The 15,386-nt window shown below is 43.5% G+C and overlaps 1 protein-coding gene across 1 annotated transcript in view; it reads left to right on the forward strand.

The window, feature by feature from the left end:
- Window positions 1-15,386, forward strand: part of LOC104162203 (membrane-associated guanylate kinase, WW and PDZ domain-containing protein 1-like) — a gene marked incomplete at both ends in the record, with an annotated part of 57,831 nt that overhangs the window by 17,837 nt on the left and 24,608 nt on the right. The window contains 3 exons of the mRNA XM_009700876.1: window positions 816-908; window positions 4,619-4,801; window positions 5,897-6,517. Coding sequence (XP_009699178.1) covers window positions 816-908; window positions 4,619-4,801; window positions 5,897-6,517 — 897 coding nt within the window. The remainder of the gene's footprint in view (window positions 1-815; window positions 909-4,618; window positions 4,802-5,896; window positions 6,518-15,386) is intronic.

Genomic DNA, 15,386 nt, shown 5'->3' on the forward strand with positions numbered 1-15,386 from the left:
TTCCGGAAGGTTTCTAGGCTTCCCACAAACAATTAAAACACATGTTTTCCTCTTTAATCTGCTCCATCAAGTTACTCACTGTAGCTGGTGTTGTTCCAGTCTGCCCTGAGACTCAGGCTGTCGAAGGAGAGGAGGAGCAGGCATTTCCACGCGCACTAGAGAAACCCCTCTGCATGAGAGACTTCTTAACCCAAGACCTTTGGATGCTATCAAGCTCTAACATCTGAAGAATTTTACTATTTTAAAACACCTTTTTTTTTTCTTTCCCTCTTTTTCGCCCCTTTTTTGCCGTTTTTTTTCTTTCTTGCTTTCTTTTTTTTACTTTTTTCTTTAAATGTAGCCCAACTGCAGTGAGGGGCCTGTGGCATTTGGGTTTGTTTTGGTACCTTCACAGCTTTCACACCAAGTTATTTCACAACAGTTATTATCCAAGGGGAAAATAATTTAGGCTTCAACATTCCTCCTGCAGCCCCGTTTCCCGCAACGTCACCTCTTCTACTTAGATGCCATAAGTGCCTTGGGGAATAGATTTCATATAAATGACAAGACTACTTAGGTGCAAATCAAGTCCCAACTTTGAGTGCGAGGTAGGGTGTCTCAGCAGATGGATCAGTTGACCTGGACATAGAGAGTCCTCCAGAACTTGTTTTTGGACATCTCATTCATTTTATTCCCTCTGTCTGTGACTCTATTTCCTCTCTTGCCATGCTTCTCCCATCTCCTCTGCTTCAACCCCACACTCCCAGTGTGCGTACATGGAGGAACTCATAGTGCTGTTGTGAAACGAGTAACATTTCCCTCTCTGCCCTCTCTAGAATGGACAGAGGAGTGTCCATCTCTCCCACCACCCGCTGCTCCAAACCATGTTTCAAACAACCAAGAGGCAGTTCGGGAAGCACCAGTGCAAGGTAACAACCTTGTTAAACCAGTTGTAAAAGTGCAACAAGACTTTTTTTCCTGAGAATTAAATTCCCTCAGCCACAGGCAAAATTAGTATTTCCGTGACTAGCGTCACACACCAGGGCACGTGCCTGCTTATCTGAATTCCCATAGATTTTGAGACTAGTTGTTTTGCGACCAGATCTGTTGCCAAATGCAAGAGGCAAATGAGGTCACTTGCATCAAAAAAGGATTGTGGCTATTCTCTGTGTAGCATTCCAAGTCTTTAAAAAGGCATGGTGAAAACACGAGTTACAACATTGGTGGGATTTACCAGCAACTGCAGTGGATGCAAGTACAAGTAGGAGACCCTTTTCTACAGAACTGTATAGATATGCAAGGATTCGACTTTTACACCTTCTAAACTCTACTGAGTTTAGAATGTAGCTCTTATAATAAGATCTAGTGCAGAGATTTCTTTCTCTTCTCATAGGTCAACATTCCCTCCCAAACAGCAGCACAAAATCTAACCAAGTTGCACTGTGTTTAAGACACAGGCATGCATTAGCATGGTAATGTTTTAGTTTGAGAGCCAAAGACAATGTCACCACACGTCTGCATTCGTGGGCAGGTAGAGTTTGAAGTTAAAGTAGTTTTAAGAGCCTTGGAAACTGGTCAGTGTGTTTGGGAGCTGTGATCGGCATAGGTTGTCGGCACTGTTTGGCAGGACCTTGGTTTTGGAGAGCTTGGGTGTCTTGGTTGCGTGTGACATCTGAGCAGCCAGGTTCTGGTATTGCCGTGGATGAGTCTGGCTTGCAACTTTATGGATTTACCTTTTTGTGTTCTTTGAATCCAAATTAAAATTTGGAGAGGGTAGGAGCTGGGGGGAGCACCAGAAGAGGGAGATCCTCTGCCATTTGGAGAGCTTTGCAGAGCTACCAGGCCTCCATGCTGAATCTGACTTTCTGTAGTAACAGAGGGTGAGGAGGCACAAGTGCCTTGTCCACAGGTTAGGGGCAGATTACATCATGTTTCTGAAAAATGTGAGTTGAAACTCCTCAGGGAAGCTCTGCGTGAGGAGAGAGTAATAATAGGTCCAAATACTGTGGGTGTACTTTTAAGTTGTACATGTGTGCAAGTACTTGGGGCTATTACAGCCTTATTTATTAGTGTCAATGGTCTGTGTATAGCCAACTGCTCACAGACCAGTTGCTTGTCTTAAATTACTAACAAAACACAACATGAATCATTCCTGAATTTGCAGCATGAGCTGAAACATGGCCAGATCAGGTTGCCAGCAAGGGCAGAGAGTTCCACTAGTACCCATCGTGGTACAAGTGCTCTCTGGTTACAAACGGGCTTCAGCTTTGGCTACGTCTAAATTGCAAAGCAAACAAATGGCGTTGCCCTGATCTGCGGGAGCTGGAGGCTGGGGAAGGTGAGAGAGGGGAATCTGGCTGCAGCACGTCATCCTGACAGAGCTGGGAGCAGCTGCGGGAGGCTGGCCCCGGGAGCTGGGAAATACAGCCCAGCAAGGGTGCTGCTGTCCCAGGCAGCCATTCCTGCCATGAAGAGCCAGGGAGTGCTCTCTGCGGCAGGTGCCAGCAGATCAGCCCTTCCAAAACAGCCGTGTGAAATTTAACAATATCCAAAGCCCCCAGCACATTCCTGAGGGGTATTACAGTACATTAGAGTAATTCAAACTTGCAGCAAGGAAAAACATGGGAGGTCTGGGGATGGTACCCTGACCACCAGGCATCTGGGGTTAGGCATGTCATCAGAGTGCCCCAAAAATGGTGGTCTTCCTCGGGGAGACATCTGTGAATGTCACCCCAGCCTTTTACACTGTCAGGCTGAAACAAGAGCTGCCCAAGTGTCCATGCATGGCAATGCAAAGGGCCCATCACGCAGGGGATGATGTTAGAAGCCTCACTCACCTCTCTACCCGCTCCTGACTACCAGCCACCGAAATTGTGCAGCAGCGTCACAGGAAAGCATTAGCCTGTCTCAGCACCACTCTGAGTGACATGTCCTGGTACCCGCTGATGACTCTTCCTCTCTTTCATTCCTTCTTCTTCCTTTCCAGTGCTGCTCCCTCTTTTCTCACTCCCCATTTGCAGAAGCTATTTGTAGCTTCCCTGTCCCTCTGCCCTATGCCCAGGGGTTTCCATCTCTCCCACTGATGGCACTACTGGTGGGGATGTGGGCACAAGGACCCCTCCTTGTGCCCCTGGCACCGCTCTCCCAGCTGGGGATACACTCATTTTTTTGTAGATACGCTCGTTTAAAATGTGATCCTCTCCCAAATGCTGTAGGTGGGACATAGCCTGTGGTGCTGCTATCCTGTTACTGTGGGGCAAGTTCACCCTCTATTTGTAGGCAGATGCCAGCAAGCTGTGCTTGTTCTGCTTGTCTTTTGAACCAGGAATCAGCAGAGTACGAAGCCCTGCTGCACGCTGCCTCTCAGCCCTGTTTGTTACCTGAGACATTGGGTTGCACTTTGATAGTCAGGGCTTTTTTGCAGCTTGGGGTCTGAGCAGAGCATCTGCCCATGATGTGCAGGATTACCATGCTACCCTTCAAAGTCAGAAGACTGCAAGTCCTCACACTACCCCCTCATGAATAATCTTCAAATACACTTTATTTTTTTTCCCCGCCCCAGTCAAAGGCTTATGAGTCTCAAATCCCCTCACTCTCCCTCAAGGTCTCCTTTCTGAACAGAGACTGACGGCAATGCTGTCAAGGTTTTTGAAAGTACGCCAGCTCTCCTGGCTGCGATACACACTGCTGATCCTGGAGCTGTCACCAGAGGGCTTAGTGGCAGTCTTTTCCCCTCTAAGCATTAAAAACAATTAAAAGTGCAAAGGTGTTTAGTGCTGGCACTGTGAAGTACAGCAGCCGTGATTCCTTTTCCGAGCCTGTGCAACATGCTTTGCAAGGATGCACTTTTGTCTTTGGAGCACCTCGTTCCCTCTTAACCGTGTTCCCAGAGAGCATTAGGAGCCCTCCAGCACAGCTGCTCTGGTCCGGGCCCGCTCTTTGATCCGAACTTCACAACGGCAGTGTTTCATCCACAACAGGCAAGGAGCAGAAAGGAAAGAGAAAAGACTTCAAACAGTGACTGAAGAACAACATCAGCATCCTCCCTTTTTTCACCGGAGGAGGTCACAGGGTGGTAGCAATGGTGGGGCGGGGGGGTTATGTTAAAGGGTTATGCAGTGTCTTGCCAGAGCTCAGAAGTTGCTTTTTTTCTTGGTGGGTTGGGAGAAGGCCAAGCGGTGAAAAACATAATGATACTCCTTTCTGCAGAAACTCTCTTTGCAAACTCCTTCTGTAGGAGATATTTATGCTGCCCCTGTCTCATCCTTCCTGGGGTGGGTATAACCACCTCAGGACACAGATAAGACGTATATCTAAGCCAGCATTGCCAGCTTTAATATATTCCATTCTTTAAAGCAGCGTGTTTTCCCCTTTGTAGCCTTGGGGCTTTGGTGTGCACAACCACAGCTAACAAATTGCCAGGTACTAGGGTTTTTGCTCACTCCTTTTACTGCATGATTAGATCCAAGGAGACGGATGGAGTGTGATGAGGTGAGAGGATGCCGGAGTGAAGTGCAGCCCTGTCCCAGCACACCGCTGTGTTTGTCCGTGTACTTGTTAGAATGGGGAGGGGCAGAGAAAAAACAGATCAAAAGCTCTTGCCTGCCTGTTTATAGATTTTTCCAAACTTCCTACACAGGAAAACCTTTTTTTACACGAAACCCTTCTGAGTTGAAAGGGAAGTTCATCCACACCAAGCTAAGGAAAAGCAGCAGGGGTTTTGGCTTCACTGTCGTTGGAGGGGATGAGCCAGATGAATTTCTCCAAATCAAAAGTTTGGTGCTTGACGGCCCCGCAGCACTGGATGGCAAAATGGAAACAGGTACTGATACTTTACATCAAAATCACTGCCATCACTTTGGTTTATGTGTTTACAGTTGTTTTTATCTGCAATTCAGAAAGGAGTGCAGTTCTTATCCCCTTTTTGGGGAAAGGCATTCAGCTTTCCCATCAGCAAGCAGGGAAGTGAGATACAAGGAGGGATATGTTCAAAGTCTTAAGGCACTGCATGTATTGGAATTTTACCTCGGGTGTCAAAATATCCAGCTAGGGCTCTACCAACTCCTGCTCTCCCCATGCTGACCTGCGGAGAGGAGCCAGCAGTTGTGGAGTCCCACATCAGGCTGTGGGTTACTGCTCCCTGCTGTGGCAATGGCTGCTGTATTTTTGTAGGGCTGCCATCACTGTGTGTTTTGTGTATCTGCCATGCCGGTCGCCCCTTCTCCCAAGCTACTCCCAGGGAACGGGCAGAGGAGCAGGCTAGTTTGCATTTCCCTGTGTGGAGGCACCAAGGGCCAATTTGTTTTGCCAGAGATCAGGCCCAGCACGATGAAATCCTGTTAGGATTCACCTAAGGGCGCAGTTCCTCACTTGCAAGTGGAGCATCACAACATTAAACATCCCTGTGTTGCAGCCCCAGTGTTAAAAAATGAATTATAACTTAATTGATACCTACATTTCAGGCCGAAGTATGTCTGAGACCCGACACGTGGCACCATATCTGAGCAACTGGTATTTGAGAGCTTTCTGTTACAGCTTTCATGTGCTCTCAGTTTTGTTTCTATCATATATCAGTGTAGCACAGTGTGTAACAGTGAGATCGGGACTTCGAAATAGCTGTTAAATGGGCCATATACCATCATTTAAATTTATTAATTTTTTGCATGAGCCAATTCCATTTTCACTTTCAAAAACGTTTCTGTACATGAAGGCTTTATGCAGTGAATCCATTGTGTACAGAGAATTCTTACTTGCCCAAGTGTCACCACTCCTTTTCCTTGCAAAGGTACTTCAATGCTGCTATTTGCCTGTGAGTGGTACCTGTGGATGGTGCATATCAGCTCACAGGCTCTAGTCCTCACCTTCCCAGGGTGCACAAAATGTATGTATTTGGTGTATCTGTCTGTGTCCTCTGCAGGGGATGTCATAGTCAGCGTGAACGATACCTGTGTGCTGGGGCACACTCATGCTCAAGTTGTGAAAATCTTCCAGTCCATCCCTATTGGTGCCAGCGTGGACCTTGAACTGTGCCGAGGCTACCCCCTGCCCTTCGATCCCGATGATCCCAACACGAGCCTGGTTACGTCCGTGGCAATTTTGGACAAAGAGCCGATCATTGTGAACGGGCAGGAAAATTATGACTCCCCAGCGAGCCACAGTAGTAAAACGGGGAAAGTAAATGGCACAAAGGAAGCGAGACCCAGCAGCCCAGCTGAGGTCTCCTCCAACGGACCCCACGGTTACCCCAATGACACGGTCTCTTTGGCATCTTCGATAGCAACACAACCTGAACTCATAACTGTGCATATAGTGAAAGGGCCTATGGGCTTTGGGTTTACTATAGCAGACAGTCCCGGTGGGGGCGGCCAAAGAGTGAAACAAATCGTGGACAGCCCAAGGTGCCGTGGCCTGAAGGAAGGCGACCTTATAGTCGAAGTCAACAAGAAGAATGTGCAGAGCCTCACTCACAACCAAGTGGTGGATATGCTGATTGAATGTCCGAAGGGAAGCGAAGTCACGTTGCTAGTGCAGCGAGGAGGTAAGTCTTCAAAACTGCTTTGAAATATTTCTTCTTGAAATTTAAAAAAAAAAAGCATGTCGCGAAAGGCTTGTGCTCCTAAGCTTCTCTGTAGAAATGGTTTATGTTCTGAGGTGTAGGAACTGCCCCAAGTTGGCAGTTGTCAGGTCACATAGATGGTTACAATTATTTATTGTTTGATGCTGCGCTGGGGGGAATGTGCATGTAGTTCCCATGTGCACATGCACTACACACGTCTTCTGGTAGTGCACGAATGGGTGATACAGTTGCACGTATGGTTACTCCTTTACTTATATAACAAACCCTGATCTCGTGCTCGAAAAACTGATTATTTCAAATAGAACATGGACATTTCTTGAGCTGTTTTGGGAGATGGAAAAGGCTGGTAATACATTATGTAATTTGCAGTGTTCAAAATCAGATATCCAATGACCCTTCACTGTGGAAGGGTTACACCTGGGATACAGTTGGGAGTGGAGGAGAGAATTTAAACTTCTCTAAGTTGTAAGCAATTGAAATGTTACTTCTAGACATGTTTATTTTCTGTGCAATTGGGAGCTGAGCTCATTTTTGGTTGAATTGCTGAGAGACCAACAGCAAGTACAAAAACCACCTACAGGCAGTATGTCTGCAACCCACACGGGAGCATGGGTGGTAGGTAACCTGTCAGTGGGGTCAGTCCTTCCATAGAAAGCACATAGTAAGTGTAAAGTAATCTGAAGTAGCACACGCCACCTCCCATAGCACACTTTTAGTCTGTGGATTAAAATTACTGGAAGAGTTCGTGTCAAGCTGGCAGGGAAAGTCCAGATCAACCGTTGAGTACAAAGTCAAGAGCAGAGGGGTGAGTTCTCCATCCCTCTGCTCTGGTGTTGGGAGCAGGGATCTGCGAGGGGCAAAGCCCCGGCCTCACTGCGCTGCCTGTCCCGTGCAGCGGTTTTCATGGACAGCACACACATTGGTGCTCAGCGCCTTGCGGGGACGAGCACGCTGCAGAGCCAGAGTTAAGCTGACAAGTAGGTACTGAACACAGCCTCCAGCCAGTCCTGGGAGGAGTGTTTGATATAAAAGTACTTTTCTGTTGCCTTTTCTAAGTGCTTTGATTATAGTAAGTTAAGAACAAAAGCCAGTCCGTTTTAATGGGGGACAAGTTGCTTCCTGAATTTACAAGTCTGGTTTGTTGTTTTTAAAGACCTGCTTCAAGGAATTGAGGACATTGATTCTGCAATTAATGGCAGCTCTGGAGAAAGCACTGCCTTTCTTATGCTCCTTACTTGCCAAGTGCTTACTGTGTTTTTGCATTTTCATAGTAAATTAAAAAGTAGAGAATATATTAAGAATTCTCTGATTTTCAAAGTGTGAGTTCCTTAAAGTCTTTCAGCACTAGAGAGGTTTAAAAAATGCACTGCGTTCTCATGATTAATGTATGTATTATGGAGAAAGTATGGTTGGAAGAAAAATAGCAGCTATTATTAATCCTTCTGGAGAGCGCATATATAGCTGGTAACACCATACATTAATTATTTGAATTGTAGCTGACATTTAATAATCCTCCTTATGCCTTGAAGGCATAATGAAAAGATTTGATGAGGAAATAAAAGCATAGTTTTAATAAGATAGTAAATAGTTCCCTGGTAATCTTGCTGAATCTCTCATTTTTTATTTTTTTTTTTTATTTAATCGAGATACTAACCACATGTTGAGCATTTGCTATCACCTTCCTAGACAGACACCGTATAAATCTCCTTGAACTGCCTCCCTCCCTCCTTCAAGGTCCTGACATTTCCATCTCAGCATAGAGCACTTGCAGCTCCAAATTTCTTGGTTTTGTGGTACAGGACTCAGAAACTGTGATGGCCCTGGATTCATGGTTAATCACTGAAACGTGTTTTTCTTCACATCCAGAAGAAAGCTGGACCAAAAGGCACTCAAGTTGTGGCACAGAAGCCAAACAGAGTACAGACAGTAGTAGCCCCCAGAACCAAAACCAGTCAGGTTTGTTTAAAGCTGGTAAGATGGAGCTGGCTAAAATGCAGCCAGCACTCCGTGCTGCTGTACTTGGGTCCTTTCTCCAGTAACTTCACCTTGTATTACCCCTGCCAAGTCTTTTGTCAGAAGTACCATCCTCAGACAAGATGCTGCTATTTATTTTGGTCCAATTACAGAAATGTATTTGGCTCTGGAGTCTGATAAGCTCCTTCAGGGCTCTTGAAGCAGTTCTTCTTTAGTTTCACTGTCAGTTGTCCTTTCCTCCTCCTCCCTCTGGTGTCCAGTAAAGAAAATGCTCAGATGCTGTCAGGCATCCTTGCATTAGCCTAACATTTGCATTCAGTCAGGCTTTGCATGAAGCATCCCTGCAACACTAAGGCTGGTGTTTGGAGTTGTCGAAAGGATTTGTCAGAAGTGATTACTAATCAGGCAGAAAAACATCAGAAAGAGATGTGTAATATACGGGAAAAGCTCTGCCTGCTCCAAGCCTGCTGGTGCACTCCAAACAATGAGGTTTAATTGTGAAAATGCAAACCCACCACCGTTGAGAATGGCCTGTAAAATATTTACTGTAAAGTGTATTCAGCTGAAGCGCTGGCTTATGGGAGCGGGCGAGTCCTGCCGCTGCCTTTGAGTGGGGAACAGAACGGTGATTTCAGGAAGGGTGATGCTGAAATATCCCCTCTGTGTGCTTAGCCGCTTAGGTGTCATCTGAAAATCGTTTGCAGCACTCATACAAGGTTGAGGCACGGGGATAAATACATGAAGAGAGGGACAATGTCGGGTCACTGAGATTTTGCTTTCCAGAGGCCCCATAGAAAACTTATCTATTTTCTGATTTAATTTTTTTTTTTTCCCCTTCCTTCTCCCCTCTCTAGGGCTTGATTATATTATTGCTGTTGTTTTCCTAATTCATCTATATGTAGTGCTGGATAAAACTCACCGAGCCTATCTCATGGTTTGGACTTCAGCACTTGAGGAGTTCAGAAAGGATGGACTCCGAGCGGAGGCAGGATGCAGAGGAGCTAATTGGGCTGTACGCGAGAGCAGATTGGAAAAGCTGCTTTTGCTTAGCAAAATGAAGGGACAGAGGAGACAAAGTTATTGTCTCTATTAGGTAGGAGAGATAGAAGATACTTAAACCAAAGAGTTGGCTGAAGAACAACTGGATGTTGTTCGGCCTTCAGTAATTTGAACTGGAAATAAGAAGAAAGTGCCAACCCATTGGAGCCTGTAAGTCAACCTGGGGGAGGCATAAAGGCTTTGCTGTCTGAAGGTGAAGCTCAGCACGTTTGAAGGGGATATGACATGGTGCCTGCAACAGCAGAGGAGATGCTTGATAACCCAGAAGGACCGTTCAAGGGCTGTGTACCTGAAAGTAAACCAGTGCTACTGGTTACAAAATGCAGAATTAAGCATGGGTTTTTGTCCCTGCACTGCACAATATGATTCCACATTTCAGTTATTTTAAAGAATTATTGTTAATAAGGCCACAAAAAGCACACCTTTATTTTGAATATTTGTAGCTTAAAAGGTTCTTTTAACCTTGTACCTACCAAGTACATTAAGTACTTTTCTCAAGGAAAAAAAAAAAGCAAAGAAAGAAGGTAATAATATTTGCTACTTGAAATCCATTTGTCATTGAGGCTGTGTCTATGCACAGTAGTCGACTGGAATAAGCAATTCTCAAATACCTCTCCATTCTGCACAGATTCTATTCATAATAAAAGCAACATTTGGTCAGAATAATTTCGCTGCTTCCCAAGGGACTTTTATTCTGGGACTTGTGTCTATGCTGGGTCAGGTGGGGGGCTGTTTCAGAACAAGTTATTCTGCAAAATGACTGTGCTGTATGTTTTAGAGTCACTAAGATCTGACATTTGTTTCGGTGAGAACATTTGTCTGTCTTATTGATGTATTTTGTGAATTACCTCAGATTAAAGAGGATTTTTTTTTTTTCATTTTTTTCCCTTTTTTTTTTTTTAGGTCAATCTTCAAATCATCCAAAAATATTGTGATTAGTTTGTGTTCAGTTACAAGAATTAAGCTAGGCAGTTTTCATGCAGGTTTGAATGGACAGTTTCCTTTCAGAGCTTTCACAGTTAGCGCTCACTAGCATCCTTATTCACCGGAAGGTCGAAAATAGCATAAACCTTGAGCCTGATCTACGTAATCCCCTTGAAGATGTCTTCCCACTTTGCTCCAGATCAAAGTAAAAGCATGCAGGTGAAATGTCACTCACGTGTCATGTGCAAATCAGTGGAGTTTCTAATAACTTCCCCTAGTGCCAAATTCATATTAAACTGGGGAACGGAAATCCATCTTCTGAAAAATATTTGATACATATGCTAGAGTTTCAAAACTAATTGTATTTTATGGGAAGAAGTACCAATGCAACATCTACCTGTCTAAATGCCCATCAGTGGGCGCCAGAGTCTTACCTCCATGTAAAAGCAAAGTCCATAGCAAATTCCCTGTTCATGGTTCAATTGAATGGAAAGTGTTTGTGGGGAGCGATGAGGTGGGTGGAAGTGGGAAGAGGTCTGTGCCAATAGTCCTACTCGTTTGGTCCTTGACTCAGTCGTCTTAAGAAGGTCATTGTGATACATATAACTACAACAAAGATTTGCAGCAATGGAACAAAAATACAAAAGTCTAAAGCAATAAACCTAATAAGTCTCCTTGGCTAGATGGACCTTCCCTTGCAGTTCTGGTGATGCTCTTGGCAAGTGAAGGTAATTAACCTCCGACATTTCCCACGGAGAGGAGTTAACTGCTCCTTCTTGTGCTGAAAGTGTGTGCTAGAGTCAACTGGCCTGGACTTGAAGGCTCTTTCTGTAGTCTGAAATGGAAGGATATCTTTTTTTCTCTATTTATCTTGCGTCCTTGCTATTGAAACATCACACAGTAATATAAAGATATGTGTCTTTTTCTTTACGCTGCTTGCTGCAGCTTCAGGCTTCCCCCAGCCAGGGTAGAGAGAGTTACAAGGTCCTTTAGACACAGTGGGAAAACTTTGCAAACAATATATCATAACGACTTATAATTGCACATTATAACAGTATAACTGAAATCAGATTGGTCTTTGAGATCTAGAGTGTCAAAATACAATGCTCAGGCGTAAATGAGCAGTGGCATTGAGCATTAAATATCTGAGCTGAGTGAAACCCGTTACCACTGCGGTTTTCAGAGGACATCTCCTCACTACTCCATCCTTTTTGCTCCACCACAAACACCTATCAGTTTGAATTTTATAGGCAAAAATATTGTCTTTGTACGTGTTTATCGAGATCTTCTCCTCCTATGGAAATGAAATTTTCTGTTCCTGTCATTACTAGAAATGGTGGAAATGGATCATTTAGTGGTAAGATCCAAACAAAGAAAAAAAAAGCAGTATCTCACAGTGTTGGAATTAGAGCTCCTTTTCAGTTGCGATCCCTAATGATGTAAAAACATGGTAATTAGAGCTGCAATCAGCTATTCAGTGCAGACTTGAACTCTTTTGAACAAGCCACTCACTTCTGTTTGCCCTTTAGGCTTGCAATGAAGAACGAGCTGAAAGTCATGCCACTTAAGCATCTAGCTGCCAGAAAATCTCAAACTGTCTTAGCAGCTGCTGAATTAGAGAAAAAGTAAGTCCAAACTGCATTTAGGACAAAAATCCCAACCTGGGAATCATCTGACCGTTACCACAGAGCGTGTTTGCCTGTGCCAAAGCTTCTGGAAGGGGAAGAAATGTTCACCATTTCCAGCAGTGTTTTCAGTTGCTCATACAGAGGGAGCAGAGCATTATACTGAGGTCTTTGTCCCATGTTTGGATGCGTAGGAGCCCCCGTGAACGCCGTCTCGCTGAGCACAGAGCTGCCAGTACCAATCATCGTGTATGCCACCTTTATGGTTGGTTTTCTTACTCTACTCCCCAGCCCACCACGTTGTGGCAGCTTCTTCCCTCATCCGGAGCAGGAGCAGATCTAATTCCTCTCTGCCATGTGGGGTGCTCAACTGACCCTCTGCATTTTTTTGAAAATCCCATTTCAAGTCATCTCTTTTTTCCTTGCCTTACCTTCTGTCAACCACCACCAGCTGCCAAAGCTCCCAGTACCTTCTACTCAGGTATCTCCCATCAAACCTGTTTGTTGAATCTATCAGCCATTTGTCACTCAGTATAGGTTATTTTGAGCTGTACACTGAAAAATACCCGATATTGTAATACAAGTAATACCATCCAGAAATAACAGATTGGGGGGATATTTTTGATAGCTCATAGGCACCCCTCACTAGTTAGTAAATTTATTTAAAAAAACAGAATCATAATATGCCTAAAGAAATGTATGTCCATGTGTAATGCCAAGATTTATTTTTCAAGTTCATTACTTTGTATTTCAGGGTTATTACTTTGCAATTCCAGAGTTATGGATTTCCTGATTGAATTGGGAACCTCATTTGGCATTTAAAAGTCTGTCTTCAGTTGTTTCCTTTTGTTTATTTTTGTTACCATTTCCTTCAAAGAGATTTGCCTGGGCAGAAGGGAATCAGATTAGTAAAGTTTCTAAGTTGGTCTACAAACTGCATCAGAAGTGAAATGAAATGTTTTTAAAATGTTTTGCAATTTTACTTTTCCATTTTCTGAAAAGAGACAATCCCAGTAAAAATACATTGCTAAAACTTACGACTTAGGTGCAGGGAAGGAACAGGTCTGGGGGAGCCTTTAGTTGGGAGTAACTGTATCTTTTTTTTTTTCCTTTCCAAACCACTAAGTCACTCTTTGTTATTCTTTTCTCTCTGTTAAGTGGAATTATATTCTAACAAGGCCAAAAAAAGCTTAAAACTTATGACTTACGTGCAGGGAAGGAACAGGTCTGGGGGAGTCTTTAGTTGGGAGTAGCTGTATCTTTTTTTTCCCTTTCCAAACCACTAAGTCATTCTTTGTTATTCTTTTCTCTCTGTTAAGTGGAATTATATTCTAACAAGGCCAAAAAAAGCTGATGAGACTTTAAAGCAAGTTTAAAGCAAGTTTGATGTCACATTTGCTATTCTCTTACAGCTTTATTCTGATTAGGGTCTAGTATATCAAGGAGCAGATACAAAAATCAATTGAAGTCAGGAAAAGATGAAATAAGGGAAATGTTACACATTTTTTTATTTTTTAATAGGAAGTTTGAAGTTCATACCCTTTATTAGAATTGCTTATGTGCATGTATTTCAATCCACTGTGCAAGTTAATTTTCCTCTAAACAGCTCTGGAGTGTTAGATACGCCTTTTTGGGGCAATGCTGTGTATTGTTATGCAGCACCATACACTGATCACTGGTAATTGGTTTTGTAAAGCAAGCTAGCAGGAACTTGTTTTCTCTTTGTGATAAAAATAAGCTGAACTTAACATTTAAAATCAGGTCGTCTTATAAATAATGTAATATTTTGGGATTACGCAGTGTTTTTCTCCTTCAAAGTGCTTTACAGGTGTTAATCTTAGTGACATTAGCCGTTTGTTTTTGATGATCTGAATTTGCAAGGTTTGGGATAACTCAAAAACATGAAGGGAGAAATTTTAATGCTGCTCAAGTCCATGGCAAGGCTCCCATTGGACTCCAGGAGGCAGCAGGGTTTCACCAAGGTTTTGGATGCCTGCAAATGCCTGCAGCCACAAAGGGTGATTGTCGGTAGCTTGTTCAGACACCAAATAGTTTGCTGTGCGTTACTAATGTTCATACAAATAGTGCATTTGCGGGAACTAATTAATTAGCATTACCAGGTCATGCTGGAGTTTCTCAATGCAAGGCATCCAGCTGAAATGGTAAGCAAGAAATTCAAATATCAATCTCAAAAAGCCGAAGTGCTTAAAAATCCTACGTTAAGCTCCCAAAATTCCAGATATAAAAATACCACATCGGAGTTCTTTCTGTCTTTTTATTTCAGGCCTCTAGTATTCATATCCAATTGACTTTCCTAAACTCTGGGAGGCTAACAAACTCCAAACAAAGCACACTGTCATATGAACACCTGATTCCAAAACCAGCAGCTTTATAATATTACAGTTCTGATAATGAAGGAGAATCAGCATCGCTGGTATGTGGACAGTTTAATTGCCTGCAGAATTTCCAGCCCTTGCTGGTGTGATACATGCAAAGTGCTGACACTAATCTATTAGCCATTTGAGGCACAAGTGTTTTCCCCTCAGCTACCCTTTATTAACTCCATTTGCACTGATTCTTTCCTAGAAATGAGTAAGCAAATGAAGAGATGCCTGTGAAATCTGCTTTTTGGGTCAGCATTAGTTTTACATCAGTTGCCCTGCATTTTTGTGGCAGCGTGGCCTATCTATGCTATAGCTTGTGTCCCCCAGATACATGTGTCATCTAAGCTCCAGAGTCACTGGGAAGGGTAAAATAGGATAGAACAGTTGCTGATTCATTGCTTGTCATTTTATTACACATTTTGCATTAATTTCAAGGGCTGAGATAATTTCCTAAAGTTTTGAGATATTTCACGAAGCGTGCGTTAAGGCTGGGAGGAAACCTGTACTTTAATTATTGAGGAGGTGAACAATTAATGTATTTGGAATAACGAAATAATGTCAGTTTTGAGTAATCTTGCATGCTGACAGCACAATAGTGGTGGTGTGCACATTATGCGCATGGCTGCCTTTCTGTGGCAGGGAATCTTGATCTGCTTTGAAATCAGTAAGAAAACCAACGCATTTGCTGAATGCTGGAAGAAAAAAAAAAATGTCTGAAATCTTCCCATCAGGATGTTTTATTGCATGAACCACCTTATCTTGCAGAAAGCAGTAGGCTCTTAGATGAGAACAAAACCGGAGGTTGCTTACCAAATGAAGGATGAGAGCTCTGAAATTCTTCCTAAAGACTTTTTTTTCCTCCCT

This window comes from Cariama cristata, unplaced genomic scaffold, assembly GCF_000690535.1.
Source record: "Cariama cristata isolate BGI_N322 unplaced genomic scaffold, ASM69053v1 scaffold21665, whole genome shotgun sequence".
In the NCBI taxonomy this organism is placed as follows: Eukaryota; Metazoa; Chordata; class Aves; order Cariamiformes; family Cariamidae; genus Cariama; species Cariama cristata.